The following is a 26,390-nucleotide window of genomic DNA, read 5'->3' as shown; positions in this document are numbered from 1 at the left end:
AAAATAAAATCAAAACCCCTTATGTGTAGGGAGAAATTCCAATGCTCATTTCAGAGAAATACCTGAAAAAGTGATTATAAGTGAATTGCACCCAATTCAAAAACATGAAGTACCTTCACACCTGAACTGTTTTCTCCTTTGCTGTTTTAACTGGGGCATCTGACAGGCTTTATTTGTGCTATTGCTGCTTTGTCCTGATGCCGTTTTGAATATCTTGAAAATGGTGTGAAAATAAATCATCACTCTTGAAGTAAGCTGTTGAATATCCGTTGTGTTTTACATCATGAATTTAGCCACAGAAGATAAAATCATGGAAGATAAAATCCACAGAAGTCGGTGGAACTGAGAGCTTCAGCTTGATTGTGACTTGCCCCGTGGCTATTAGATGTGTGTCATGTTCCACAGGAAAATGGCAATGTTTGCTTTGTGCTTCGCAGGAGGAATTCTGGTTTGTTGGGAGAAAAATGGAAGTGGATGTTCTTAATTTAAACAGTAATGTTTAACTTTCTGTCTTCGTGTTGTTCTTCGTAAGTTCGTTGTCACACACAAGAGAAGACTAGAAAGCAGTAGCCCAGCAAGAATTCTTTTTCCATCTTATTTTTTCACTTGGCAACCTGAGACATGTAAAGTCACATTATCTTATTGCCAGAGGACTTCAAGGGAGCCTCTGGAGAATATTTTGCACTCTTGCAGTTTAATTGAAAGAGTGAGGGCATTGATTCATTAACAAAGATGCTGTTTTTCCCCAGAACTTCTGTTGAAATGAGCATGAAAATGAGAGACACTACACTCTTTAATTTCTAGGACTTACTTTAATTTCTCTGTCTGGTGAAAAACCGTTCCCTTTAAAAATGTGGTTTACAGCACTCAGTTTCCTCACTCATTCTAGTTCAAGAAAACTTGCTTGGGATAGTTTTGCCAAAGTCTTTTTTTTTAAAGTGGGGAGGGGTGCGTGGTGGGGGGAAGGCAGAGGGCAGGTTAAAAATATTGCGTTTGTTAGTGAAAGAATGCAGTAAGCTGGAAGATGCAGCATCCCATAAAAGCAGCCCGATTGCACAACAGAAAATTCCAGTGACTCCCTCTGAAAATAACACTTTTTCCTTCCGCTTTTATTCCAGCATCCTCTCAACACTTAACACAGAAAAAAAGTTCAGTTGCAACATCAGAAAGTACTGTTCAAAGAACAGGTAAATCTTACTTTGGAAAAGCAGAATAGAGGTGAAGTAAACTGTTTGTGTTGGAAACTGAAAATGCGTTTGTATGTACATGCATATGTAATGGTCACTAGCATGCTGGGTGGTTTGAGGGTTGGGTCTTTTTTTTTAATTATTTGGAATTGCTTCTCTTTGTTAGATACATTGTGCTTTAGAAGTCTCCCAAGCCTTGTTGGAGATTCAGTATGGGATCAAATAAAACAAAAGAAAAAGGGCAGTTTTTAGATACCCAGTCATAAGCTGGAGGGACTGGATTTGTAATGGTATACTGTGTTTGGGTTTTGAAGTTTTGGTAAGAGCAGATAGGAGTTTTTCTTTTATATGGGATACCTCTGAAAATATTTTCAAAAGCCATGCTGGGAATGTAAGTTTTAGAGTCATAATCCTTTTTTTTCTGTTCAGCTTTTAATGAACCCTCAGCAGTGTTCCAGGGATGGAGCCCTGGCAGATGACTTGCTGTTGCCATCTCTTGCCATGGTGTTTCACCATCCATTCTGTGGTGTTTTAAAAAAGTAATTTCCAAGATGAGTAGGGAAAATGGATAGATGTGTTCTTGTGCATGGGAAGTGCCACTCCCCATCAGTTTGTCATTTCTAATAATGATGAGAAGTGGAGTTTCAGAAAGTAGAAATTGTATTAAATTCTTTCTTTGAACTTCTGCTTACACAAAGGTGTTCGTGCACCCCGTGGACTTAGATCCGGCTCATTGCCCAGTGCTGATGTGGCTGTGTTAGGGAGTTCTGCTGGGGGAAGCACTGACGTTACCAATTTTTACTATTGGATATTCTCCCTGTTCAAATTTTGGGGAGGAAGAACAGTAACTCTTTCCTTACACAGCTTAACCTATTTTTCTTTCCTTACCAAGACATCTGTTTTTTCCACTTATGCTGAAGTATCTGATGTTCCAACAATACAAATTGTAAGCAGTGCTTACAATAAGGGGACAGATATTTTCTGTTCTCTTACTTTTTTTACACCTTTATTCCTTGTGCACAGTCTGGCAAACTTTGGGTACTAAATTGATCTTAGAGGCAAATCCCCAGTTTTGGGCACCGCTGTCCCAAAGGTGGTAGGGTGCCCAAAGGTGAGGTGGAGCACACTGCAGGCACCGTGGCAAATTACTACATCCCGTTGTGATGGCAATCCCTGAGCCGGCACAGTTCCTCAGGCAGTCCCTGAGCCGGCACGGTTCCTCAGGCAGTCCCTGAGCCGCACGGTTCCTCAGGAGAGGTGCTGTGTTGAGGCACAGATACTCCCTCTCAGCAAAGGATCTGGTGAACGTGGGGAGAATTAAAAGATGGACAGTAAAAAGATTAGAAATCTCCTCTGGTGAGAAGAAGAGCTGTTTATTGTGGTAAAGACTTCAAAGGGAACCTGATCTGTACCTATAAAACCACTGTGAGAGAGGGAGGGAGAAAGAAGGTAGGTCAGACTTTCTTTACATCTTGTCCTGAGAGGTTTTTTCCAATTCAGTGGAAGTATAACTGGGCTTCAGAAGATTGTTTTTGCATTAGAAGCTATTGCCATGACGGGTGGTTGCTTAAGGCCAAATTTTACACGCATAGTAGATCCAGATTAGTATTTTTAAGGTTTGAAACGAATAAAACCTAGAAGTTTTAGAAGTAATAAACTGTCTAAAATGGAAGTTAAAAATGGGAGAGGACTGTAGCCCTTGTCAAGAAGTTTCTCTGCGGTTTTATTCAGCAGGGCTCCTTTTAACTTCTCTGTCTTGGCTGGTGCAGCCGTAACCAAAGAGCACTCGGCTGATGCGGCCCTTGGTTTGGTGTATTAGCTGTCTTGCTTTGCGAGAAACGATAGATGAGAGCCGTTTGTTCTTCAGACCTAACACGTAGTGAGAAAATGTGAGGTAGCCATGCCTTGTCAGCAGGTATGTACTTCTACAGCAGACTTTAAAATTATCTTTTTCTCTTGTAGAACTTGAAACAAATGCTCCAGTAGTTGCTGGTCAAAGGTAAGGAGACAGTTTGTGTAGATTCAGAATAGATACAGCTTTCATGGGAAGAAGTCCCTTTCTCTTTCCTTCAATTGCACGACTCCTGCTACTGCTTTTCATTTTCTTGTCCATATCCTTTCTGTCCTGCTAAGAAACTGGGCTAGTTGAATGTTTAAAAACATTGCTGAAATGCAGAATGCAAGATAACTTTTTCCTGAGTCTGTCTTTGTGCTTTGTGCAGTTTCCTCTAACCCCTTCAGAGCTCCACGTTTCACATCCTGGAAGGGTCTTGATGGTTCCACTGTTCGATATTTTCTGAAAACAAATCAAAACTAAAACCCCAAAGCCTGCAGCTTAGCTGTCATGTGAATTTGTGTTTTCTGATAGTAAGCCTTTCTAAAGTTTGTTCTTGTGCCCTCACGACTGTTTTCTCCAGATTTCCTCTGGTTTTGCTTGTTGACACTTCACTGAAACCTGATAGGAAAGTCAGGTAGAGAGTTTGTCTTGTCTCAAGACATTTAAAAGATCAAATTTCAAATGGTTGTGTTCTATCAGAAGAAAAGATGGTTTCCAAGATCTGTTTTTTTTAGATTCCAAACCCACCAGGCTCTTAAACCCAGTCTAGGCAGCTGCAATGGCAGATCTTCGTCAGGTTTTTGGATAATGGCACTGGCACAACTGGCCAGGTTTTTGATGCTGCCCTCGTTGGTGGAGTGATCCCCTCAGCCAGGGCAAGAGGAGCAGCTCAGGACATAGGGCAGTGTCTTTCGTAAGGGAGGTAACGCAGTGCACTTCCTCAGATCAGGAATGACTCTGGAGTGAATATTTAACTCTAGTTACCCTCACATGGGTTGAGATCTTTCTGCTTGTATCAAAGATAAACTGAAATTTCATGGCAAGGTTTTTTTAGGCTAGAACGTTTCTAAAAAGCTCAAGGGGTGACACTTGGCAGATGAGCAGATTCTCCAAGTGAAGTGTCCTTGTGTGACTACTCTCCAAACTCATTCAGCACATCAAATGACCACAAGTGCATTTCTGTTCGGGTTTTTCTGGACTGGTGCTTTTCTGAGCAAGACTGGGAAAGAAGGAAAGTTTTCAGGCACGCTGCGGATCTGGCAATGGCTGATACTCACAGCGGTCACTCTGAGCTCCTGGCGTTAAACGCCATACGGTGCAGACCTTAGAGGCACCTTGCAACCTACAAAGCACTCGAAATATTTTTACTTGGGCCAACTTGATTTCCTCCTGTAACAGCAGAGAAGTGGTGTCTGGTTCCTATGAGACAGCCCAAGCTATGGATTAGTCACTAAGATCTGTACAAATTGCCTGTAATAACCGAAGTCAGCTGACGACGCCTGCTTGCTTACCTCCCGGTGTCCCCTGAAGTGGGTGCTGCTGTTTCGGCTGCCCAGGTTACTGACGGCGAAGCAGAGTTCAGTATTGATTTTGTATCTGGGATCATGCACCTGCTGCCCTGTTCTCCTCTGCTGTGTGTTTCCTTGCTTGGGAATGTTTGTCTTTCCTTTCATTGACAAACTGGTTTATTTCAGATGTCTGTTATTTAAAACTACGAGTGTTTGTAGTGGTTTTTCCTGTCAAAGCAGGACTTCCTCTGAAACGGTGACGCCGTACTGGGACCAGTTGAACGCACAGCCTGCTCTGTGTGTTTCCGTCAGTTCTCTGGTTAAGGCAGCCTTTCTTGAAATTTTGCGAGGCTCACCCAGAGGGCATGAAATGAGTTTTCCTTCTCCTTTGCCATTGTCAGCAGAATAATTTATTTGATTAATTACTTTCCTCAGAACTCACAGGAGTTAAGTTTAGCTTAATCTTCAGAAACCACCTAGTCATCAGAAATTGTCTGGCATTAAGGAGAAAACACCCAAACCTCAGAACAAGTTTGCAGGGTTAAGAGTGACACAATAGAAGAGGAGTTTAATTACAAAACAAAGCACTCTGTTTATTGTCTCAATGAGAAGAAATACGGATTTCCACGCTACCGAAAATTGTTTTTTTAATATCAGAAAAAGCTTTCTGTTATTAAAAAAAGAAAAAAAAAAAAGATTTTAACTTCAAGCTTTAAAGCTTGAAGAAAGTTTTAAATAAGCCTTAAGCTTTTGTGAAGAAATCACTTGGATCAGGGGAGCGAGTCTTTTCAGTAAGAGCAGAAGCTGGCACACTCACTGGAGAGTTTGGAATCCCTCCCTGTGCTCACCTGCAGTTTCAACTCTGCATCCCGTATCGCAGCCGTCTCTAATGTACCTTGTTTGCTTTTCCTAGACCTCAGTAATGGTGGCGCCTGTGGAAAACAGAGCAGACAATTTATAATGCATCTAATTTCTTGGTCTTCTAATGTTGAAAATATTCTCTTTGAGGACTTCTCAATTCTGTATCCTCTGGTAATTTTTGATAGAAATGGACTATACTCTGGCTTACTCAGGTCATTCTTCACCTGATTAAACCTCTGGTATCTCTAGCATTTCGTATCTTCAGTGCTGATAGTCCGGAACTGGTACCTGTGTCGCTCCATCCTCCAGCTTGTCTGAGTTGCATAGAAAAACGTAATTCTTCTTACACTTCATCAGAAATATTTTGTCCCACTTTATTAGTCATGAGACAAAAGAGAATTGTGAAAAGTCTAAAACTCCAAATAGAAGAAATTCAAGAACAGAGGATTCTGCCGCTTCACAGGAAACTGTAGAGAACGGACAGCGCAAGAGATCCTCCAGGCCAGCGTCTGCATCCGGCACTGCAAAAGGTAAAATGCACAGGCCGTCACTTCTCTGGAGAGGGCAGGAGGTGACGCACTTCCCCGTAATAACCCTGTCAGTAACTGGCTCGTAGCAGTGGCTTACGGCTTGTAAATGCTGTGTGCTTTTAACTCTCGTTTCAATGGTCTAGACACAGGTTGGTGGTGACGTGTTTACCCACATCTGCGCTGGCAGAGAATCTTGTATGAATTTCCCACTGTTAAATTTGTGGAACTTCTTTTCTGCAGTACTCATCAACGTAGCGTTCAGCGAGCTTGCCTAGTTGAAGTCCAGTTCTCTTGGCAGAAACGTGTTGCCATTAAAAGGACTGTACTCAAGTTAAAAAGTGACTTTTTTTTTTCCCTGGAGCCTGAAAGACACAAGACAAATGGTTAAGTCTTCCCAAGTGCACGCTCAGCTCCTGCGAAGCCAGGTCCCGTGGCTGGGGCACGCTCAGAACGCTGCCTGGGCGGCAGCCGGGAGCACCCGGGAGCACTGTGTCTAGCGCAGAGCCCAGCTGTTCTTTCCCAGAACCTGGGAAAGAACTGTTCTTTCCCCATCCTGGCGCTGCAGATGCTGACCCGTGGCGTTAGCAGTGGCTGACCTGCCTTGTTTCTGCGCAGGTTACAGTCGTTAAGCAAGCGTGCAGCGCTGCTGTGGCACACGCGGTCATTACCAGAATGCACGGGCCACGGTGCCATTCTGCGTTTCTGAAGCTGCGTCAGCTCCTGCTGTTCAAGGGTCAGAGAAACTCTGATGAAAGTTGTGCGAGAGGGTAGAGACTGTCAAGAGGCAACATTCCACCAGTGTTTGAAAGATAACATACAGAACAAAGAGGTATTAATATAAATCATTATAAAAGGAAGTCAAGTTGAATTCAGCAACCATTTTCCATACTGAAGACACTAAAGTCTGATGGTAAGAATATTTGCATTTTAAGAGTGCCAGAGAAGCCTTCCAGCTGTACATAGTTGTGCAGTGACTCTCAAAGGTCACCCGGAGGGACCTGTATGTTCTGCACTTTTGTGGCTGCTGAATTTAATTAAATATACTTCTTGTGGCAGAGTTGTGCGGAAGCATCTAAGTCTGTGTTGTAAAAATCAATTCTCTTTCATGATTGTGAAGAAAAGTTTGAAAAATGTGAAGCCAATGTAAAATCGATGTGGTGATACGCTCCTGAGTTTGGGGGGATCTGAAACGTACGGCCGGCCCCACCTACTGTAATGAACAAACCTAAAGATGACAACCAGTGGCACGTCAAACTCTGAAAATGTGGGAACATGCAAGTACATCCAATTTGAAGAATGCCAGAACTCACCGAGGAGTTTTGTACTGACTGTTACTATCCGTTTACCTCTGTAACTAAAATGGCTGTTTTTAAAACGTGCTGCAGTGTCTAAGGGTTCTTCCTGGGAACAGGGGTCCAGCTTACGGCACGGTGCCTGGGCTCTGACGCCCTTGTCTCCGTTCGAGCAGCTGCCTTCTGCCTGGCGGCAGAGAAAGAGCAAAAGGAGACTGGTGGAGGAGGACAGGCTGGGGGCTTGGTGAGGGGGCCGAGGAACGTAAGGAGGTTTGCCACCTGTGCCTACTGTCCCACGTACTGATCAGTGAATCCCAGCTGAAGAAAGCACCGTTGTTCTTTGTGCTCCTGGCCTCCTGCTGCACATCCGCGGTTACGTTACCTGTGTCCGGAGAGCTCGCTGCTCCGTATTACAGAGAGCGCGGGGCTGGGAGAAGTTACCTCTGAGACAGAGGCTGATTAAGGTCGTTGTAACAGTGGCAATTAGGAAAAACTTCAACATAGCAGGGAGAGAGAAGCAGACTTTGACCAGTTCGTGTAGGACTTCCTTGCTAAGCGTCAGGAAGAAGGAGACAGAAGGGTCCCTGTAAGAGCAGTGGAGACAGAGTCGGCCCCTCCCTGCGCATACATGGCACGCGTCGGCGCGCAGGTTCTGGGTAGAAGCAGGTGAGGGAGATGCTGGTGATGCTCCCTGGGGCCTGGGACAGGTACAGAGCGCTGCTGGCCGCTGGCCCCTTCGTTCTGCCACACGCGGAGACTCCTGCGGCAGCGGGGACGGCTGCAGCTAACGCTGCTGCTGACCAGGCTGCTGAGAAGCCACGTTGCTGCTCGGAGGGAGCTCCGGGGGCTGGAAGCACAAACCGCCGGTCGTGCCTGTTAGGGCGTTTCACTTCTGCAAACCAGTACTGTACTGGCGTTCTCGCTGTTTGGAGTACCTTTTCAGCAAGGGCTGCCTCAGCATTTACCGTAGCTTCGAGTTTGCTATATCTTGAATTGTTGATTTTTTTAACACAACTTTTACCGGCCATGGAGTTGTGCCGTTGCTTTTCTAGTGTCAGATGTCTTGGAAATTTTTTTCCCTTTTGACTCTTAAAATACACACAGCTCTAATAGTTTTTGGCAATTATTGTCAAGAGCCAAAGATGCATTGTCAACATTTAAAATCGCATTTAAAAAAAAATCTAAAGATGCAAATACCCTTGGTCCTTACTCTTTTCTTTTTTTGTTTTGAAATGGAAACTTAGTGCCTTGGTAAGTGTGCTGGAAGTGTCATCCACTTCCACTGCAGCTTCTGCAGGTGTCCTGGTTGTCCTGCCGCGGGGCTGTGCGGTATTTTGTGTCTTTCTGCACGAGCTGTTTCTCTGTGAATCGTAACGTACGCTGGAGAGATGGGTTTGTAATGACCTGCCTTCCCAGGGGCTCAGACAGCGAGGTTCTTAACTTGCGTGGCAGGCTCCAGAGCATCTTCCTCGGTTTTGGTAGCACCATCTCCGTGTGCCTGGGTGTGCTGGACGCGGTTGGTGCCCGCTGCGGTTTCACACATGCCTCCCGCTGTGGGCCGGCTGTGCCAGCTGCGGCGCGAGGAGCCAAAGCGACACAGCAGTTAAACATACGCGACTCTTTTTAGGGTGGCTGTGTTAGGAGTTCATCCATGCTAAACTCGCGGCATTGTGCTGTGTCGCTGCTGGCGCCGGGGAAAGGGTCCCCGGGGGTTCCTCTTGGGAAGGGTCGGTCCCGGTTCTGTGCAGGTTTCCCCTCCGGTGTCGTTTTGGAAAGATAAAGGGCAATCTGTGCACCTCTGGTGAATGGCTTACCGACGTCGTATCCATGCTTTTTCTCTTCTCTTGATTTCAGAAACGAGTGCCAGTGCAATGCAGTCAAAAAGAAGAAAATCCAAGTAAATTACTGCATGGAAACATGAAACATGTAAATGAGTGTGAATTTACCAGTAGCAATTTTGAGCTGTGATTTTTTCTTTTTTTAAATAAAATTCTGTACAGTAAGTCATTTTAATATTATACTGTTCCCAGTAAATGATTTTTTTTTTCTAAAAAACAGATAAATAGATATAAAAACTGGGTTCTTCTGAAACCCCCTGGCTTTACAAAGTCAAGTCCAGGGCTAGCACATTAGGTTAATGTGTTTTTATGAAATGGAAGGGGAGGGGAAGACAACTGTAAATTTATTTGTTTCCACTTTTCATAAACAAATTAGAATACAGGGTTGTCATTTTTAGGTATTGAAATAATGTATTGTGCTGTTGTTTAAGTACTGTATGTGAATAGCAGTAAGAGGGTTTATAAACAAACCTGACCTTGTTTGGAAGTGTAAATAATTTTATTATATAGTAGAGCTGATGTATTTGTTGTAGAAATGGACCAGTGAAACAAAAAAAAAGGAATTTAAGGGTTTGTATAATGTGGAATCCCTCATGCTCTAAATAAATGTTATTGTCCTGTAATTTGGGTTGTGTTATTATCAGCAGAGACGCAGCACCGTTCCAAGCAGGAAGGCTGAAGGGATTATTTAGAGCTCTGGGCCCACCAGCTCGCTGTATGGAGTTTTGGGCAGGAACCGGCGTAACCACAGACGCGTTGAGCCCTGCAGCCGCTCCGGCAACGCCAGGCAAACATGCAGAGGCCCCTCCCGCCCGTGGGACGCGTGTGATGAATGCAGTGGGGAGACTGCACGCCACGCAAATAAAGCTGCTCAGCAGGAAAACATGGCAGAGAAAAGCGCCGGATGACGCGGTTTGGAGACTTCCCGAGAGGCAGCAGCTGGCAGCGCGTGTACGCGGAGAGCCACTGCTGTCGGCGGTAACTGGTCTGTGTGCGCTGTGCAGAAAGTAGGGCAGCCTCGCTGTTCCGGGGAGCTCTCGTGGGGAGAAGCTGTTCTCTGCAGCTTGCCTGTTGCTTTGTGCACAAATAGATCCTTCTACCTTTGTACTTTTCTTAGGGAATTCAAAAAATGCAGCTGTGAAAGGACTGATGAAATGCAACTTGTCATTAAGTATAAATTGTCACCTTTTATAACGATGGCAGTGACCTATTTGTGCACAAGGTAGCAGACCCTGCGTGAGGCTGTCTCCAGTCCTCGCTGCCGGAGCTAGGATGCTCTGTGTCTCTTGCAGATGTTACCAGATGTTGGTCCAGGAATGCTGCCTCCCCCCTGCGCCCCAAGAGCCCCTGTGCTCTGCAGCCCCAGCTCTGCCCCAGGCGCTCACGTTTCTCATGCTCTGCGGGGGGAGTGTGAAGTTGGTTCCCACAAAAAGCATCTGCTCCTTCAGGATTATGGCTCCATCCTTGCACGCTGATGCACTCACGTGTGTATTTGCGTGTGCACTCACGCAGGAGCTAGGAAGCGGTCTCTGGAATGGCCAGTTTTTATTACGTCCATCCTCCACATTGCGTTTCTTAACCCTCGCCTTTAGTTGCCCAGTTTGCAAAACTGCTTTTATTCCACATGTCGGTGCGTGCCAGGAACGAGGCAGGATGGCCCCACGCCTGTCAGAAGGCTTTGGGGGGGTGGGAGAGGCCCTGTGGTGGTGGTGCTGTTCCACATCCTAGCCCGCTTCTGCCCGAAACCAAGGGGTAACCTGGCGGGCGCCCTGGCCGCGCCGCCGCTGTTCCTGGTCAGGTCAGCTGGGAAGTTCTGGAGAATGAGGAGCCAGACAAAGTCCACAAAACTGAAAGGTCATCTTCACAGCAAGGTCCCCGTAGCAGTAAACTAAGGGAAGAGAGGGGATGCGCTCAGGTTTGTGGAAAACACCACACTGAGGGAGGCAGACAAGCTTGAGGGCAGGATCACCGTTTACAGGGACACGGACCTTGGAAAAGGACAAACGTGAGATCCTGCCCCTGCAAAGGAGCCTTGGAAGGAGCCAAGGGCAGGTGCACTGGTGCGCACTGGTGTGGTGCCTGGCTGGGCAGCAGCTCTGCAGTCAAAGCCCTCAAGGAGAGCGAGCTGGGCCTGGCTCTGCAGCACGGAGGCTGCTGCACCAGGCTGTGTGAGCAGCGGTGCGGCCCATGGGTGAGGGAAGTGGCCGTTCCCCTTTTCGTGGCACTTGTTAGCGCACGTCTGGAATCTCATCGCCTGGTTTGCACCACTGCACCCTCCACACACACACGCGCAAGAAAGATGTTGCTAACACAGAGGGGATGCAATAGAGGGGCACCGGGATGGCCAGGGGCTGGGAACTCCTGGCTGAAGAGGAGAGGCTGAGGAAGTTGTGCTTCATCACCCGATCAGGTGCTGGAGAAGATGGAGCCAGGCTCTTACGGAGGTGGATGCTGGGAGGAGGGGATGCCACTGGAGTCAATGGGAAGAGAGGAGGTTCTGGCTGGGTAGAGCAAAATGTTCTCCCTGGGGACAGCTGGGCAGTGGAGCAGGGCTCAGAGACACGGCAGGATCCCTGGAGATTCTCAAGAATTGGCTGGACAAAGGTGGTCCAAGGTGGCCTGAATTCGGTATTTAGCCTGCTGTGAGCAGGGCATTGGCCTGAAGACCTCCCGGGGCCCATCCCAGTCCAAATGGCCCTGTGCTCTGTCTCCTGTTGCCAGCGTTGGTTTTCCCGTGAGAAGGTTTAGCAAAGCTTGCTCTTGCCTGCTTTTTCATTCCTGATATCTGACCTAACAGTTCCTTGGAGCGCATCTCCCAGCAGCTGGGGGCTGGCGGGCGTAACGCCCGGAGCAGCCTCGGCTTTGCTCTGCTGCGGGAGCCGGCGCAGCCGCTGGGCACAGACAGCCCCATCCCACCCCTGCCCAGAGCAGGCTGCTCCTGGCCGTGTCCGCTCTCTTTTGGCTGTCTCCAAGGATGGAGACAACCTCACCGGGCAACCTGCTCCTGTGGCCACCACCCTTGCAGTAAAAAAGTGGTTTTGTTATGTTTAAATGGAATTTCTCTTTACTTTTTTTGCACCTCTCATCCTGTCTCTGGGCTGAGAAGACTCCGGCTCTGTCTTCCGCACTCCCCTGTCAGGTGTCCGCACACATGCGTGGGGTCCCCCGAGCCTTCTGCCGGCTGCCCGCCTCTCCTCACCCGAGCTGCTCCGGGCCCTCAGCAGCCCCTCTCTGCCCCTGGGTCACAGGGTGCTGAGAACGCGCCGGGCCGTGGCGCCTGTGCTCGCAGAAACAGCCGACGCTGGAGAGGCTGGCTGGCACGGGACTCCGCTCTCTCAGGGCTTCAGCGTCTGCTTCAGCCCCTGCACACAAACTCATCTGCAGAGTGTCAGGGTTTGGTAATGGGGAGAGAAAAAAAAAGTCCCCTCAAAGGCCTCAGCCTGTGCCGTCCCCTCCCTGTGCACCCCTGTGTCAAGGGGAAGGTTTTCTCTTTTTTGTGGTAGTTACGGCATTTACTTTTAAAAGCTTATTTTAAAAAAGCTTTTTGCAAAAAGATTTAGCTGCAGGCTTTAGAGGAACACACATAAAATAGGTTTTAAATATTTTTTTTTTATTTCTTGTGGTTTTTCTTTATATTAGATTTTTTTTTCAGTCAAAAGACAGCATTACAACCTAACAACCAAAACCAGGTTACATACACACAGGCACACCACGTCACGTGTTCCAGGCAGGCTTGTCTGTCGGGCTGGTGACACATGGCAAACGTTTAAACGCTGTCCTACGAGAAGCAGACACCCGCTCTCTATCAACCTTGTTGACACCGATTTAATACATAGCACACAGAAAGGACGCATTTTGTTAGCTTCGAGCTTCAGACGAGGTTTCAGTCCTACAGCATAGGTGATGTAGAAAAACGTGGGGCTTTTTTATTTTTTCTTCCCCTCTTCTCAAGATCCCGGTGTGGGAGTCGTCCCCTGTTGTGAGGCGTTCAGCAGAGCACGGCTGGCGGAGCGGCTGCGTGGGCACCTGCCGCGGACGCAGTCCTGCACGCCCGGCCCGGCCAGGCGGGCGGCTGCTCTGTGCGGGGCGGCGGGCGCGGGGCTGGCGGCCGGCAACGGTGATGTTCTCCGATGCATGTACGGAAGGCTTAAGGCAACCTTTTCCGACTGAACAGCACTTTGTCCCCCTTTCTCTTGAAAAGAAATGTCGGCTACCGACCGTGCCGTCTGTCCTGGCGAAGCGCCGCTGCTCGCTCTGCCACTACTGCTCGCTCTCCACACACAAACCAGTGAGGAACTGGGGTTTAGGCTGAGCTTTTCAAAGCTGCCAAGAGATTTAGTGTACAAAATCCTGAATGCTTTTTAGCTTTAGAAAAAAAAAAAAAAAGCAGCTAAATGCTTTTTAGGGAATTAATTCTGTTAGGCTTCTCTGAAAATCCCAGTGTCTACTTTTAAAACAACATAGAAACACAGAAATGCTGAAAACTGACCCCCCAGTCGTCTCTTGCATAGGACTTTTAACTGTAGTTCACTTATTTATTCAAGTTCTGCAGTTCTGTTAAAAAAAAAGATGACAAACCATGACAAAGGGTGGAAGGCACATGTGCAGTCAGCCCAGCATGGAGGTGGACAGTGCGCAAGGGTGCGTTTCACAAGCAGAGCACCTGGGCTCGATACACACCCGCGCTCGGTGGCTCCGTGCGCTTCGATTCATGATACAAGAGAAAACATTACTATTTCGCTGTTATGCCTTGTGCTGTTCCCTCGTCCCTCGTTTTGCCGAAGCATTATTGTGTCGATACAAAGCTGAGGATAAGATTTCAGGGCGACTTGGGCATGGCTGCTCCCGGCTTCCCCGACGTGGATACGTGAGGTGAATGGGAGAGAGTGGAGAAACTTTGGGCTCCCCCGCGCAACCCATTTTTAAGCGACATCTACAATTTACTGCGCTGGTTTCTCTTCCGTTTGCAAGGAATAAAATCATGTAATCCCCCCCCCCGATGATAAAATACAATCCCAGTGGAAGGTAGCGGGATTTTTGTGGTTGGCTGTGACAGAGCCAAAGCTTTGCGGTGGTGTTCTCATGCACCGGGGATCGTGGTAGCATCCCTCTAACAGAGCTTTGCACTGCTCTGGATGTGGGGCTGGAAAAGCAAGAAAGGACTGCAGGTAAGAGCCATCTCTGTATTAAACGGAGCTGCTCATCTTCACCATCCTCATCCTTCAAAGGAAAGAGTTGTGGGTTTAGTTGACGACACAGATCTTTCTTAAGAAGCAAAAAGAAAGGCTGGCTGATGGCGCATCGATGGGCGGCGTGAAACGGGAGGCCGCGGGGAGACCTTCGGCCCAGGCCGTGCCTGCCTGTCCAGAGCCCGCGGCTGACGAGCGCTCCCACCTCTGGCAGAGCGGAGGAGAAAGTGGCGTCTCCAGCGGGTCTGAGGACACCTCTCACGGGAAGAGGGACTTGCCACCCATGCAGAGCCTCTCCATCCAGCTTCCGCAGCCAGTTTCATACGGCCAGTGACAGCCGCTCCAGTCACGTTAACGGGAGGAGGGCTGAGCCCTTGAGACACTGGGAAATTATTCATGACTTCAACATGGTATTGAGCAGAGCTGACAGAACGAGTGGAGATGGAAAGCTCCACCTTGAAGAAGACAAGCCCTGAGGTGATCCCCTGCAATGTCGGCGGCTGGTCCAAGCGTGGGAGCCCCCGGAACAGAGAGGCTGCGAGGGCGGTGGGCATCGTCCGCGGGCTGTGGTCCCTGCCAGCAGCGGTGCTGAGGGGGTCACCAGACACAGTGCTGTGGTGGAGAAGGACTTGGGGGAGCTGCGAGGACTGGGGAGGGACACTGGGGTGCTGGCACGTCCCCCCCCGCCACCAGCAGCAGTTCTGACTGCAAACAGCAAAGGAGGTGCAACAGGCAGATGCTGAGAACCATTTTTCATGACTTGAGGTGTCCTATCACCTTTTACTGGCTGTTTTTTAATTATTATATGGTTTAATCTTTGGGGACTCACTTGTTTTTAAATAAATTCCCCTGAATTTTAATTTCTGCTTTATGCAGGGCACTGGAACTTATATTTATTCTCCACAAGAGCGATTGCAAAGCTGTATCATTCAAGTCTAGAACCTTGCTGGAGTATTTTTTTGATCTTTTTTGTGTTCTGACTGCTATGACAAGACGTCCTGGCGTTTTTTTTTTTTCCCGCAGTGGGGCTGGATGGAAGTGGAAAAGGTACCAGTAAGATGTAAATGTAAATTATCTATTGACTCGACACACGCCTAAAGGAAGAGTGAAGGTTCCCGCAGTGGTGATCTTTGGGATGAGCCATGCTTTATGTCGTCCATGACGAAAAGGAAATGCTGACTCCCATGGTAAGAATTGTCTTCCTTCCAGCTTCCCTGGGAAGCTTTTACAGCAGAGATTTTTTTGGATCCCCTGCACTCCAGGACCAGTGCAGCCCCAGCCTGCCCGTGGTGTCCCCAGCCTGCCCGTCCGTGCCTGCTCCTGACTGCCATCCCAACGCGGGGCTGGGACGCTGCTGTGGCACGGCCACGCTGCCCAGGCAACGCTGGCGTTTACCGAACAGAGGTTTGCCCAGGTCTCTCCACTGGGGAATTTTTCCTCTTTTTGTTATGCTTTCATTGCAACAAATATACAAAAAATTTCCTCCCACAAACCTGCCTGCCACCTGCACCAGCATTTCTCCACGCGATCGCTCCGATGGCTTCCCCCGTCCCGGTCGCCTTCTGGTCCCAGGGCCGTGCTGGGTGCCAGGCCAGCTGCGGTTGAGGCAGAAAGCACAGCTCCGCTTCACTTCCCAAATCCCTGGGGGCTCCTCGCTCAAAATCCGTAGCTGGCTGTTCACAAACAAGCCCGGGGAGGGACCAGCTGCACTCCGCAGTTGGAACATCAGACGCGCAGCTCTTCCACAGCGCAGCGGCCTCTCACGCCAGGTCCCGCCAAGGGCTTTGGCCGCATCCCTGCAGCATCCTTTGGGACTGCGCAACCAAAGGCCTCACAGACAGAAACAAACCCCACAGCTGAACAAAGAAGCCCAGAAAAACCCCACATTTTTAAGGACCCCAGCATATCTGTTTGTCCCTGAGTCCGTGCTGTAGTTCACCCCTACACAAGGAAAGAGAAGAAAGCGCAACTCGTCCTAGCCGGTCAAGGACACCAACCCGAGGGCCTCCCTGCAGCCAGCGCTGTGTTTGCTTCACCTTCCCATCAGAGCATCGCACAGCTTGACACAAACTGAAAATACTGGGTGAAAAAAAACCACCAACAACCCAACAACCCCTAAAAACCTAAAACCCACGCCCCAAAACACCCACGCCGTGTTGTGAAGTACCTACACATGCACACATGTGCACACACAGGAGAAGTTCTCAGTTTTTAAGCACCTTTCATTTGTTTTAAGATCCGAGGAGACTCGTGACCTCAGTGTAAGGGGTTTTCTTGCTCTGGCAGCACTGGGTAGATTTGGTACCAGGCCAGGCCTCGCACTCGCCATCGGCAGGCGCGGAGCACTGCAGGGCCTCTGCAAAACGCATGTTGAGCACGCCTTTGCCGCAGCACAGGAAGGGTTGGTCAGGCTGGTGGAACGGTGGTGGCTTTGCAGGGGTGAACGGGTGATTATTGATTATTAGATGTTAATACAGGAGCAACAACGGGGAGGGGTCGCAGGAGCCCAGATACGCTCTGGTAAGCATGCTCCGTTGACCGGCGGGATGCTAGGACTCTGGATTAGCCTCTTCATGAAAACATTATTAATAATTTATTAATTCTTTATAAACATACCCTTGATATAAAGTGTGATAATAGTTCTGCTTCATGTCCTGTGCTGGCTGGGCACAGCGTGATGAAGGAGGTCTCAGACTGGCACGGGAAGAAGAAAGGAAAAGAAAACAGTTGGAATTCGCTTCCGAAAACCAGGACGGAATAACAGCATCAGCCGCTTGAAATGGGTGCTGGGAGCCGGCAGTCGACAGCCACGGTGCGCTGAGCCCCCCGGGAGCGCAGCCAAGGGCTTCTGGCTCACGAAGGATGGGTGGGATGCGGAGGAGGATTTTGATGAGGGGTTTCTCCAGCTGGGGTACCGTTTGCAACCAGACTGGTGGGCACGGGAAGGCCTGGTAGATGAGACACAGCAGGACCAGCCCCGGGGACGCCGCTCCCTCCCAGCCCTGCTGCCCTCCAGCCCTCTTCCCCGGGAGCTGCAGAGGAGGTGATGTCACAGCCAGCCTCTGATTTCGGGAGCGCTCAGGAGGAACTGGTGGCATCTCGAATGCGCAGGAGGAGAATTTGCAATGGGAAAGGGGCTGGGAGGCAGGACATCGCTTGGCTTGTCCACTTCTTGATGCACATTGGGGCTAGAGAGAAAATGCTTGCTCTAACGCTGTTGCCCGGTGGCCACAGAGAGTGTCACCCAGCGACACGGGAAAGAGCGGCACGGGGAAGGCAGCACCTCATCGATGTCCATCGGGCAGCCAAGAGCCCGGGCTCCGCCCCTGCTTGGCTTCACAAGCCCCTGCGTCAGCGTCCCCACAAACACCATGCTCCCGGTTCACACCAGCCATCACTTCGGGGGGAAAAAAAAAAAAGGCATTTGGTGTAAAGCCCGGGAAGCCAAAGGATGTAAACGTTGCCCCGGAGTCAAGGAGCTGTCAGCCTCTTCACCAAAAAGACACCAGAGATGAAGCGGGGTGATCTCCAGCACAGTCTTAGATTCGGCAGCAAAGGACGGCGATTGCGGCGAGTGGGCGACGCCAAGGGCTGGGAGGCAACGCCGGGTTCCCCAGCCCACTCCTTCTCCGCTGATAAACCACTGGCTGTGAAAATCAGCTCCGCTTACCAGGAAGGCTGAAAAAGCAGCAGGATGCAGCATGGCAAGTGTAGAACACGGCTCGGCATCTCTGCCGGCACCGCACCACTCATGAAGAGGGCGCCAGGTCTCAGGGGGACTTGAAACAAGAAACTGCCCTGCAAGAGTTGAAAGGGAAAGGCCAAAAAGAAATATTTGAAATTGTTTTTTCATTCTTTCTGTGCTTTTGGGAACGCCGTGTCATCCGAGCAAAAGAAAAACGCCGCAGGTGAGCACCATCAGCCGGCTGCCCCGCAGTCCAGGCTCCCAGGCACAGAGCTGATGCTGGTGCTTGCAAGAGGGTTTGTTTTGATTTTAATCTCATTTAAAAAAAAAATTAATAAATACCACTGTCTGAGGTGGGGCTTACCACGATTCCTTCAACCCAGGTCCCAAGCTGATATTAAGGGATGAAACATGGGGAGTGGAAGAAACTCTTGTGAAATCAGCATTTTTTGGGGGGTGGAGGTACTTCTTGTCTCAGAGGGTGGGAATCCAGGCTGTGAGCTGGCCACGAGTGGGACGCAATGGCCAGACCTTCCCCCAGGGGACGGGGTGCAAAACCAGTTCTTAAAGGGAGGAGCTGGGGGGGATCAGCAAATTTCGGCTGGGATTGGAGCCATCTCAGCTGGTGCTGGAGCCACTGAAAGGTATGGACCACATCCTTCGAAAGGCAGAACGAGTCCGTCCTGGGGAGGGGAGGGATTTGCGTTAAAAATCAGCATTGTCTACAACGGAATTGGGCCCTTTGCAGGAAAGGACGCCGTTTTCAGTGGGGGAAGACGGCATTCCCCTTACAGCCCTGCTGCAGTGACCCCGTGCCTGGGCTTGCCCCATCCTGTCCCTTGGCAGCCGCTCCCAGATCCATCTCTGCCCTTACTCCAGCCTCTTCCCGCCGGTCTCCTCTTCGGCATCCCTTCACCACCAGCTTCGACATGCTTTTGTCACCTTGGGGTCCCGCCTCCGCTCCCCTCCCAGGGTGAATGCTGGGCAGCCAACGCTCCGGGGCTCACACGGTGCCTCTTCTGAAGGTGTAGGATACAGGCACGCACACGTCTATATGATATCTGCACATATACAGGTGCGGCCTGGGCAGACCAGTGGCTCCAGGAGGAGGGGGCTTGCTTGGCCAAGGTGGCCACTGGCCACGGTGAAGATACCGCTGGCCCCGGGCTGGCCACCCAGCTCAGCGCAGCAGCTGAGGGCTCCAGCGAGGCGCTGGGACGGTGCTTTGTTTCCTGAGATTGCTTTTGAGGTTGTCTTTGAAAAAAAAACACCAGGAGTGACCCTGCCATGAAGGTTCCACCAACTCCTCCCAGGACGAGCCCTTTCAGGACAGCAGCGAGGTTCTGTCTTATGCGCGGTAAAAACATAATTAAGAAATAGAGGGGGGAGGCGGGTATTTGCTGGTTTTGGGGGGAGGAAGCATCACGTAGTGTCACGGAAGAGACTTTCCTAACAATCCCAGGTGTTGCTTCATTGCTCCTTTCGCTTCCGCTCGGTGTCTCTGCGTGTGACATCCCAGCAGGGCTGTACGTGGAGTCATGACGTCGTGAAGAAAGGCACTGATGTCACAGGCTCCTCAGGACAAACGGGCTTCACTGTGGATTTCAGAAACGGGTGATGTCACCAGGAATACCAATTTCCGCGTGAAGGCTGGCGTGGCTGCCAGGGTGGAGGGGGTGGCACAGCCCCCCATGCCGGCAGCTCTGGGGCCTGCCGGCCTGGCCGGCATGGGGGGGGAAGGGCGAGGGGAGGAAGACAAGGAGTGGGAGACCAGGCGTGTAGGGGCGTGGGGGATGTGGAGTGAAACCGCAGCCTGGCGTTGCTGGTGCTCCCCGGGCCAGCTGGTGTTGGGGTGGCGGGTGAAGCCCCTCTGCGCCGGGGAAGGCGGCGGCGCGGGCGTCCTGGCGAGGTCAGTAGTTGCAGTGGCGCTGGCAGGGCTGGTGGACAAAGGTCCCAGGGTGCTGCTTGGCCCGGCGCAGTGGGCGCTGGCGGGCCCGGTTCTGCCGCTGCAGCGCCTTCTGGCTGAGCCGGTGCTTCTCGGCCAGCTGCCGGGCCCGCTGCACACGCCGTGCCTGCCCGACCTTCTCCAAGATGGCGGCCTTCACCGAGAGCAACCGGCCGTGGTGCGGCATGTGCCGCTCCAGCTGGGGCTCTGGCACCTCCCTGCAGAGAAAGGGGCTGTCAGTGGCTGCAGGCACCCGGCCCTCACCCACCCCAGCAAGAAGGGAACCAGCTCACCCCTCCCCATCACACTGGCCCCCGGCATGGACCTGGCCCCCTCCTGCCCCAGCAGCTTGCCGAGGAGCAGGGAGGCTCCAGCACAGGGGGGCTCTGGACACCTGGGGTCAATTCAGGCCCCAGGAACGGGGCCGTCCCCGCAGTGCTTAGTCCCTGGAGCCCTGGGGAGGGAAGCCAAGCCAAGCCCCGTTTCCATCCCCCCTGTGACCCCTTTGGTCTCCTGGACGATTTCCAGCCCCCTTGAGACCCCTTTGGTCTCCTGGCCCATTTCCAGCCCCCTTTCCGCACCCTCCAGCCTTGAGGTTCCTCTGAAGCTCTTGCGACCAAGCTGTGGCCCTCAGGGAAACTTTGAAAAGAGAGAAGTCCCGGAGGAACAGGGCACCTTAGCCCAGGTGGAGGTTCACACCAAACTCTTGTGCCATGGGTAAATAACTGTGCTGCGGCAAAGGGAAGGCTGGGGCGGGGGTCAGTGGGCACAGGGGGGCCCGGCCGGCAGCCTGCTGCCACAGGGAGAGGACTAAGCTGGGCTTTGGGGCAGGGAGAAACGTTTGCATCTGTGGTGGTGGCATCCTGCTCCCCTGCGGCCAGTACAGAGCCAGGAGAGTCTTGGGGGCACCGCTGTGCCCAAAGGCCACCTTGTCCTGCTGGGTTTGCTTTGCTTGTGCCATGCCTGTGCAAACCCCCATGTTCAAGCCCAGCCTGGCAACCCCCCCCCCGATGGGCAGCGGGGTGACAGGCTGCATCAGCACGGGTGGCCGCGCCAGGAGACTGGGCTCGGGGAAGGGGAGGGGATGTAGCCCTCTCTCGCCACAGCCCAGCGGCGCGCTCAGGGTCCTGCACTCATGGCCGTCTCAACATCGCACTGAGATCTCCTTAGCAGAGTGTTTCGGGACACGGAGCTGCTGTCCTTGCACAGTGTCAGCCAGGGCGACCTGCCAGGAGCCAGGGTGCTCCCTGAAGTGGGATGCGGGGACACTGAGGGCTCCCACAGCCCCGCTCCACCCATGGGCAGCATGGGCGAAATGCTCCCGGGCGTAGGCGGTGATTTGGGACGCTGGGCCTGACCATCCACCCTGGCCCCCCAGCGGGTGCTGCGGCTGGCAGCCCCCACCGCCAGCACCCCCAAGCCATACTCACTCAGCAGCATCATCCTCAGGGCCCTCCCCGTCCACCTCGAGGGTGCTGGTGACATAGACGGACATGCTGGGGTGCTCGATGAGCAGGTCCTCCATGGGGCTGCTCCCCACGCCGCCAGGGCCGGGCCCCTCTGCAGTAAAACAGGGGGGAGGGGTGACAAACCAACTCTCGTCCATCAAGCAGGGACCGGCCGGAGCCGGGGAAGCAGCCGGCAGCAGTGGCGGACCGAGGGGCGCTGGGTGGGAGCGTGCCGAGTGCCCCGTACCACCGACACCCGCTCGTCGGGCTGTGCCGGGGCGGGCACGGCTGCCTGGGGTGGCGGGGGTGCAGAGCCATGCGGGGCGCAGCGGGGAGACACACACACACCATGTACAGTGGGGAGGGGAGGGGGAGAGAAAGGGGCATCGTTAGTGCGAGAGACACCCCACCACCACCGCCGCCACCACCACCGCCACCACCACCAGAGACGGGCACGGCATCGACCGGGCCTCACGGGGAGGGAGGCGCCAGCAGTGCCCGCACTGCACCCCAACCAGCACCCTCCACAGCGGGGTGGCTGTTGGCGCCGAGGGGTCCGGCTTTGCTAAGCAGCGAGCGATGGACGTGGTTCTGGTTAGGCAGTTTAACCAAAAAGTGAGGGAAACCAGCAGGGTTTACCACAGCAATTTTTTTTCTCCTCCTCAAAACGAAGGAAGGAATTCAGCTGGAGAGAAACGCTGCTGTTGCCTGTTCTCACAGCGCCTGAGCCGTGCGTGCTGCTCTGGAGGACATCGGCCCACCTGCGCTTGTAAACACCGCCCGGCGCTTTGCAAACATTGAAACCAAGCACACACAGAGGAAAAACCCCAATTCACACCTTTTTTCTGAAAGAAACCAGGCGAATAAATTCTTCAGCGGTTTTCTCTGCGCCTTCAGCTTCAGTCCGTTAGAGGCCGAGTGTTGGGCCTCTCCAACACCCCAGCCTTCCTCACATCCCCGTCCCCACCTCCACCTGGCAAAAGCACCTGGGCCAGTGCTTTATCTGCCGGTGCCCAAAATTGCTGGTTGTGTCAGGGGAAAGGAGCCCGCGCCTAACACTGGGCTCAGCGGGACACCCAGAGCCGCTCCCGGCCTCATCAGGGGCGCTGGAGGGAGCCGGTCTCGAGGCGGGGGATGTGGTGCGGTGTCTGTACGGACACCTGTGTCTCCGCTGCTGGCTGAGGGCACAGGAGAAATCAGAAGTGAACATGCTCTTGTGGGGGAGGAATTCAGCACAGGAAGCACGGAGCTGGCATTTGCCACCCGGCGCGTCCCCTGCTTCTCCCGCAGCCGGAGCCCCTGCTGAGGGCAGGCCACCATTAGCCTTGTGAACACCAGAGCGTCTGTCTTCAGGTCAGTGGACACCAAGCTACTAATAGTTGTTGCCGTGCCAGGCTGGAGATGATTTGCCAACCTGGAGACAGCCACCAAGGCCAGCTGGAGCCTTCCCTCTCTGGCAGCGCTCCCACAACAGGTGGGCCATGGGCACGGGGAGCAGGGGACCCAGCGTGGCTGAACCCCGCCCCAGCCGTCCACAGTACCTGTCCCCATCCTTCGCCAAGGCAGGGGTTAACGTCACAACGAACATTTTGGGGTCCCACATCCCTGGTGACTTGCAGCCATAAGGACTAAGCACCAGGGAGTGCTCTTTGCTCCCTCGCTGGGTGCTGAGAAGAGCCATTCGGCTGCATTTTGCAACACGTGGGCCAAAGACCTGGCGGGGAGGGAATGAATCCGGAGGCTCGTTAGGCTGCCCCGCTGCTGGGAGCGAGCCAGGCGGTGAGGTGCGTGCTGGCCACTGCGGCTCCAGGGCGACGGACGGGGGCTGGAGCCAGCGGGTTTAGTTTCCAAAGTGTTTTGCATAACTGCAGCCTCAGAAACAGGGCTGCAATAAATCGGTCCTCGCTGGCCAGGGAAGAGGCAGCGGCCATGCTGACAGGGATTAGCAGTGGGGTGGCAGGTCCCAGGCTGACAGCCAGCTCTGCACCGAGAGCCTGCCCGCTTGAAAAAAAAAGGGAGCCTTTTGTACCAAAGTCACCAGGGTCCCCGCTGAGCTGGCTGCAGTTTTGGACCCAGGAGGTCAGGGCACAGTCTGACGTTTCTCTGTCCAGGGAAGCTCCAGGCATGCTTTGGGCATGCTGCAGCCGTCGCCAGCTGGCCGCGGCACGTGGCAGCTGCATGCCCGTTGCCCCAGGGACCTCCTTGCAACCGGCCCCCTCCCCTGTCCCTGCTGTGACCCCCCCGCACAGTCACCAGAGAGCCCAGAGGACAGGGAATCCTCCACGGCCGCCCACGACACCCCTCCACCTCCACCAGCTCTCCGTAGTGCTCCCACCAGGCACGGGGCTGTCCCTGTCCCCCCATCCCAGGCTTGTCTGTGCTCCAGTCCCCCCCCCCAGCCCCCGCTCACTGTGCGGGGGAAAAACCTAGCAAACGACTCGCATCATGAAAACGAGCTCTGCTCAGTGCACGGGGGACAGGCAGGGAGCATCTGCTCCGAGAACGGATGCCTGCAAGAGGGTGGACAAAGCCCTCCTAAACCTGCAGGACACATCGCCGTCCCCTGGGCTGGGCACCACAACTGACCAGAGGCTGCAAGAGCAGATCACAGACACCGAGCAGCTTCTGCGCAGGCAGGCTTGTTTGTCTAAGTCTGCTGCTCAATTTGCAAGCAAAAGGTCACAAAATTATCATTGCAACCGGTTGAGTCATCGACCCTACAACAGACACGGCAAGGTCTTAACGACACACAACGGATTTGACCTGCATGGCTGGTGTCAAACGGGGCTCCAGCTGGTTGTCACCGTCCCTGGGACCAGGGAACTCTCGAGGGACATCCAGGTACGGGGACCTTGCGCCACACACCCCTGGTCTACGTGCCGCTGGCATGGGCACAGGGAGTGATTTGGGAAGATATGCCCTGTGGAGTTGGGATTTGCTCCCCTGATGGACTCAAAAGACCCAAACATGGCCAGATCACCAGTGGCACATCCCCAGCTGGGGCAGGCAGGCACCACCACTCCTGCCCTCGCTTGGGGAAAACCCCGGGCCCCCACGAGCACCCGGCGACTGGGGTTTCCCCCAGGGGAACAGGCTCCCAGTTTGCTTTAGGCAGGGGCATTGTGGGTAGCGGCCAAGCCCAGCTCCCCCAGGCAAAGTGCTGCCCGTGGCACAGCTCAGCCGAGGCCGTGGCACTGCCGCAGCATGCAGGCAGACAGCCCACGCGGGCTGCCATCCCCCGCCAAGCCCCCAGTGGGCAGGAATCGCACCGAAACCCTGGGTGACCTCATTGGGCTGGTGCTGTGCCAGGGTCCCATCCTGGCATGCAGGCACCTGGAAGCTCCAGGGCAGCAGCCCCGGCCGGGAACGCTGCTGCTCCCATGGTGGTGGAAAGTCAGGAGAGGAAAGGGAAAAAGGAGGAGCAGGGCAGGGGCTGCTGTGGTGACCACAGGGCTGGGCGCCACAGGCGGGGCGGGGGGACAGGGGAGGAGGGATGAAGGGCTGAGCTGATCACGCACAGTGATCTCAAGTTTGCCCAGCTCTGGAGAGAGAAGGTGCAGTAGAGACTGTGGGAAGCCAGTTCCCCCTGTTTTTCTCACCTGCAAGATCAATGATGAGCCAGCCATCCTCCTCCTTCTCCTCCTCCTCGACAAAGGGTTTGGGCTCCTCTAGGCCTTCGGGCGTGTTGCTGTTGCTGAAGAAGAGGCTGGTGAGACGCTGAAACATGGTGGGGAGCGGTCCAGGGGGATGGAAGGTGTGTTAGAGCTGCTGCTGAGCACCGGCTTCCAGGCACAGAGATGGGAGCGATGGGCAAGGAGGGGGAAAAACAGCGCTCGAGGTTTCAGTGGTGGCGGAGGTGCTTTGCCGCTAGCGAAATCGTAGCTGAGTTAAATGGCCTGTACTGCAATTCTGAGGTTCTTCACTTGGCTTCCGTGCAAAGGCCTGTGAAAGGGAAAGGAAAAGGAATAACTCATCTGTACCGGTGGGCAGCGTGGCCCTCCTGTGGCCCAGGTGCTCAGATGGGCTGGAGGGGATGGCAAAAAGGTGGCTGCTGCACTGATCTGTGCCGTGGGCTGTCCCAGCTGCTGGCATCCCCAAGGGCACCACGCACCAAGTCTGAAAGCAGCCATGGGCTGGGTGCCTGTGCCCTGCAGCCCCCGCCTGCCCTGAGCCCCACGCCGTGTCCCCTTCCTCACGGGCGCTGTGTACCCGGGGGCTCGTCTCAGAGCCAAACACCGTCCCAGAGCCAGGCTGGGACCTGTCTCCCCTCCACTGAACCGGCACTGGGTGCAGCTGGCTGCGCTCAGCTTCGCTGGAAGGGCAGGACAAAGGGTGCCATGCTGCTGTCCCAGCTAAGGATCGATGGCACAAGCCATCCCCAAAACCCACCGACAGCCACGCCAGCGTGGCTGCCCTCCCCTCCTGGAGTGGGGTCCCAAGAAGCCCTCGCTGGCATTTTGCTTGAGCCCTGCCTGTGCTGATACCTGCTTGAGGTTGGTTTAATTTCGAAAGTCATTACTCTAATTGTCACTCTGTGCGTGTGTGTATATCTGCAGGGATGCTCACCCGACGCAGCTGTGTTCATCGACACCCCCAGCCCCAAAAGATGACACTGTCACCTGTGTCATCACCACTCCTTTACAGGGACCTTACACAGAGCTATGGGACAAAGTGCTTGGCTATAGGTCTTGTCTCGGCCCCGAGTGCTCAGGCATCAGCGTGCAGGAGCGAGCGGCAGCGAGGGTGCCAGCCCCCTCACAGCGGGGCAGGGCGAGGACAGCGTTACCCCAGCCCAGGGCGAGTCTGCTCCAGCTATGCTCAGCACTGTTTTACCCCCGGGGAAACACATTCCCCCCGCTCAGAGGGAGGTGAGGACTCACTAATCTTATTAACGACTGCAAATCTCTCACAGAGGCCCCAACAGATGGCAGCCACAAGGTGCAGAGTGATATTCATGTGAGAAAATGCTTTTTGGGCCAGAGACACTGAAGGGCATTAAAGTGCTGCCACAAGCTAGATGTGGGGAGAGGGGACAGCTGTGTGCGGCCTCGCTTGGCACACGGCTGTGGG

General features: G+C 53.0%; 3 protein-coding genes across 11 annotated transcripts in view; 1 reads left to right on the top strand and 2 right to left on the bottom strand.

Moving 5' to 3' along the window:
* NCOA6 (nuclear receptor coactivator 6) overlaps positions 1-9,676 on the top strand; it is a 49,295-nt gene extending 39,619 nt beyond the window's left edge. For 3 of the 8 annotated variants that reach the window (XM_086760916.1, XM_086760922.1, XM_086760915.1), the window contains 4 exons: positions 1,119-1,187; positions 3,150-3,186; positions 5,751-5,923; positions 9,070-9,676. In XM_086760916.1, the coding sequence (XP_086617042.1) occupies positions 1,119-1,187; positions 3,150-3,186; positions 5,751-5,923; positions 9,070-9,116 (326 nt within the window). In that variant the 3' untranslated portion in view covers positions 9,117-9,676. The other 5 variants (XM_086760917.1, XM_086760918.1, XM_086760919.1 and 2 more) reach the window with 5 other exon arrangements.
* The window catches only part of RBL1 (RB transcriptional corepressor like 1), a 278,968-nt gene that overhangs the window by 121,562 nt on the left and 131,016 nt on the right, over positions 1-26,390 (bottom strand). The gene's annotated exons all lie outside the window — the stretch shown is intronic.
* On the bottom strand, positions 16,813-25,257 carry TP53INP2 (tumor protein p53 inducible nuclear protein 2). Of its 2 annotated transcripts, none has more exons than XM_086760651.1 (3): positions 24,920-25,257; positions 21,303-21,612; positions 16,813-20,090 (listed from the first exon to the last, which is right to left on the bottom strand). In XM_086760651.1, the coding sequence occupies exons 1-3, from the start codon at positions 25,044-25,046 to the stop codon at positions 19,838-19,840; spliced, it is 690 nt and encodes a 229-aa protein (XP_086616777.1). In that variant the 5' UTR covers positions 25,047-25,257; the 3' UTR covers positions 16,813-19,837. The 2 variants fall into 2 exon arrangements, with proteins under 2 accessions (XP_086616777.1, XP_086616778.1); XM_086760652.1 differs by having other exon boundaries at positions 21,303-21,432.

The sequence above is a fragment of the Chlamydotis macqueenii genome, chromosome 16, assembly GCF_036417535.1.
Source record: "Chlamydotis macqueenii isolate bChlMac1 chromosome 16, bChlMac1.mat, whole genome shotgun sequence".
NCBI lineage: Eukaryota > Metazoa > Chordata > Aves > Otidiformes > Otididae > Chlamydotis > Chlamydotis macqueenii.
The sequence above is the reverse complement of the archived record's forward strand: the minus strand, read 5'-3'. Positions and strand labels throughout refer to the sequence as shown.

What these genes read in the sequence shown, in the direction of transcription:
- TP53INP2 (XM_086760651.1), bottom strand. Translation starts at nt 25,046, where the DNA reads ATGTTTCAGCGTCTCACCAGCCTCTTCTTCAGCAACAGCAACACGCCC. An exon ending in GCTCATCATTGATCTTGCAG is followed by an intron (nt 21,613 to 24,919) that starts GTGAGAAAAACA and finishes CCGCCACCCCAG; the next exon opens with GCAGCCGTGCCCGCCCCGGC. An exon ending in CCTGAGGATGATGCTGCTGA is followed by an intron (nt 20,091 to 21,302) that starts GTGAGTATGGCT and finishes CTTTCTCTGCAG; the next exon opens with GGAGGTGCCAGAGCCCCAGC.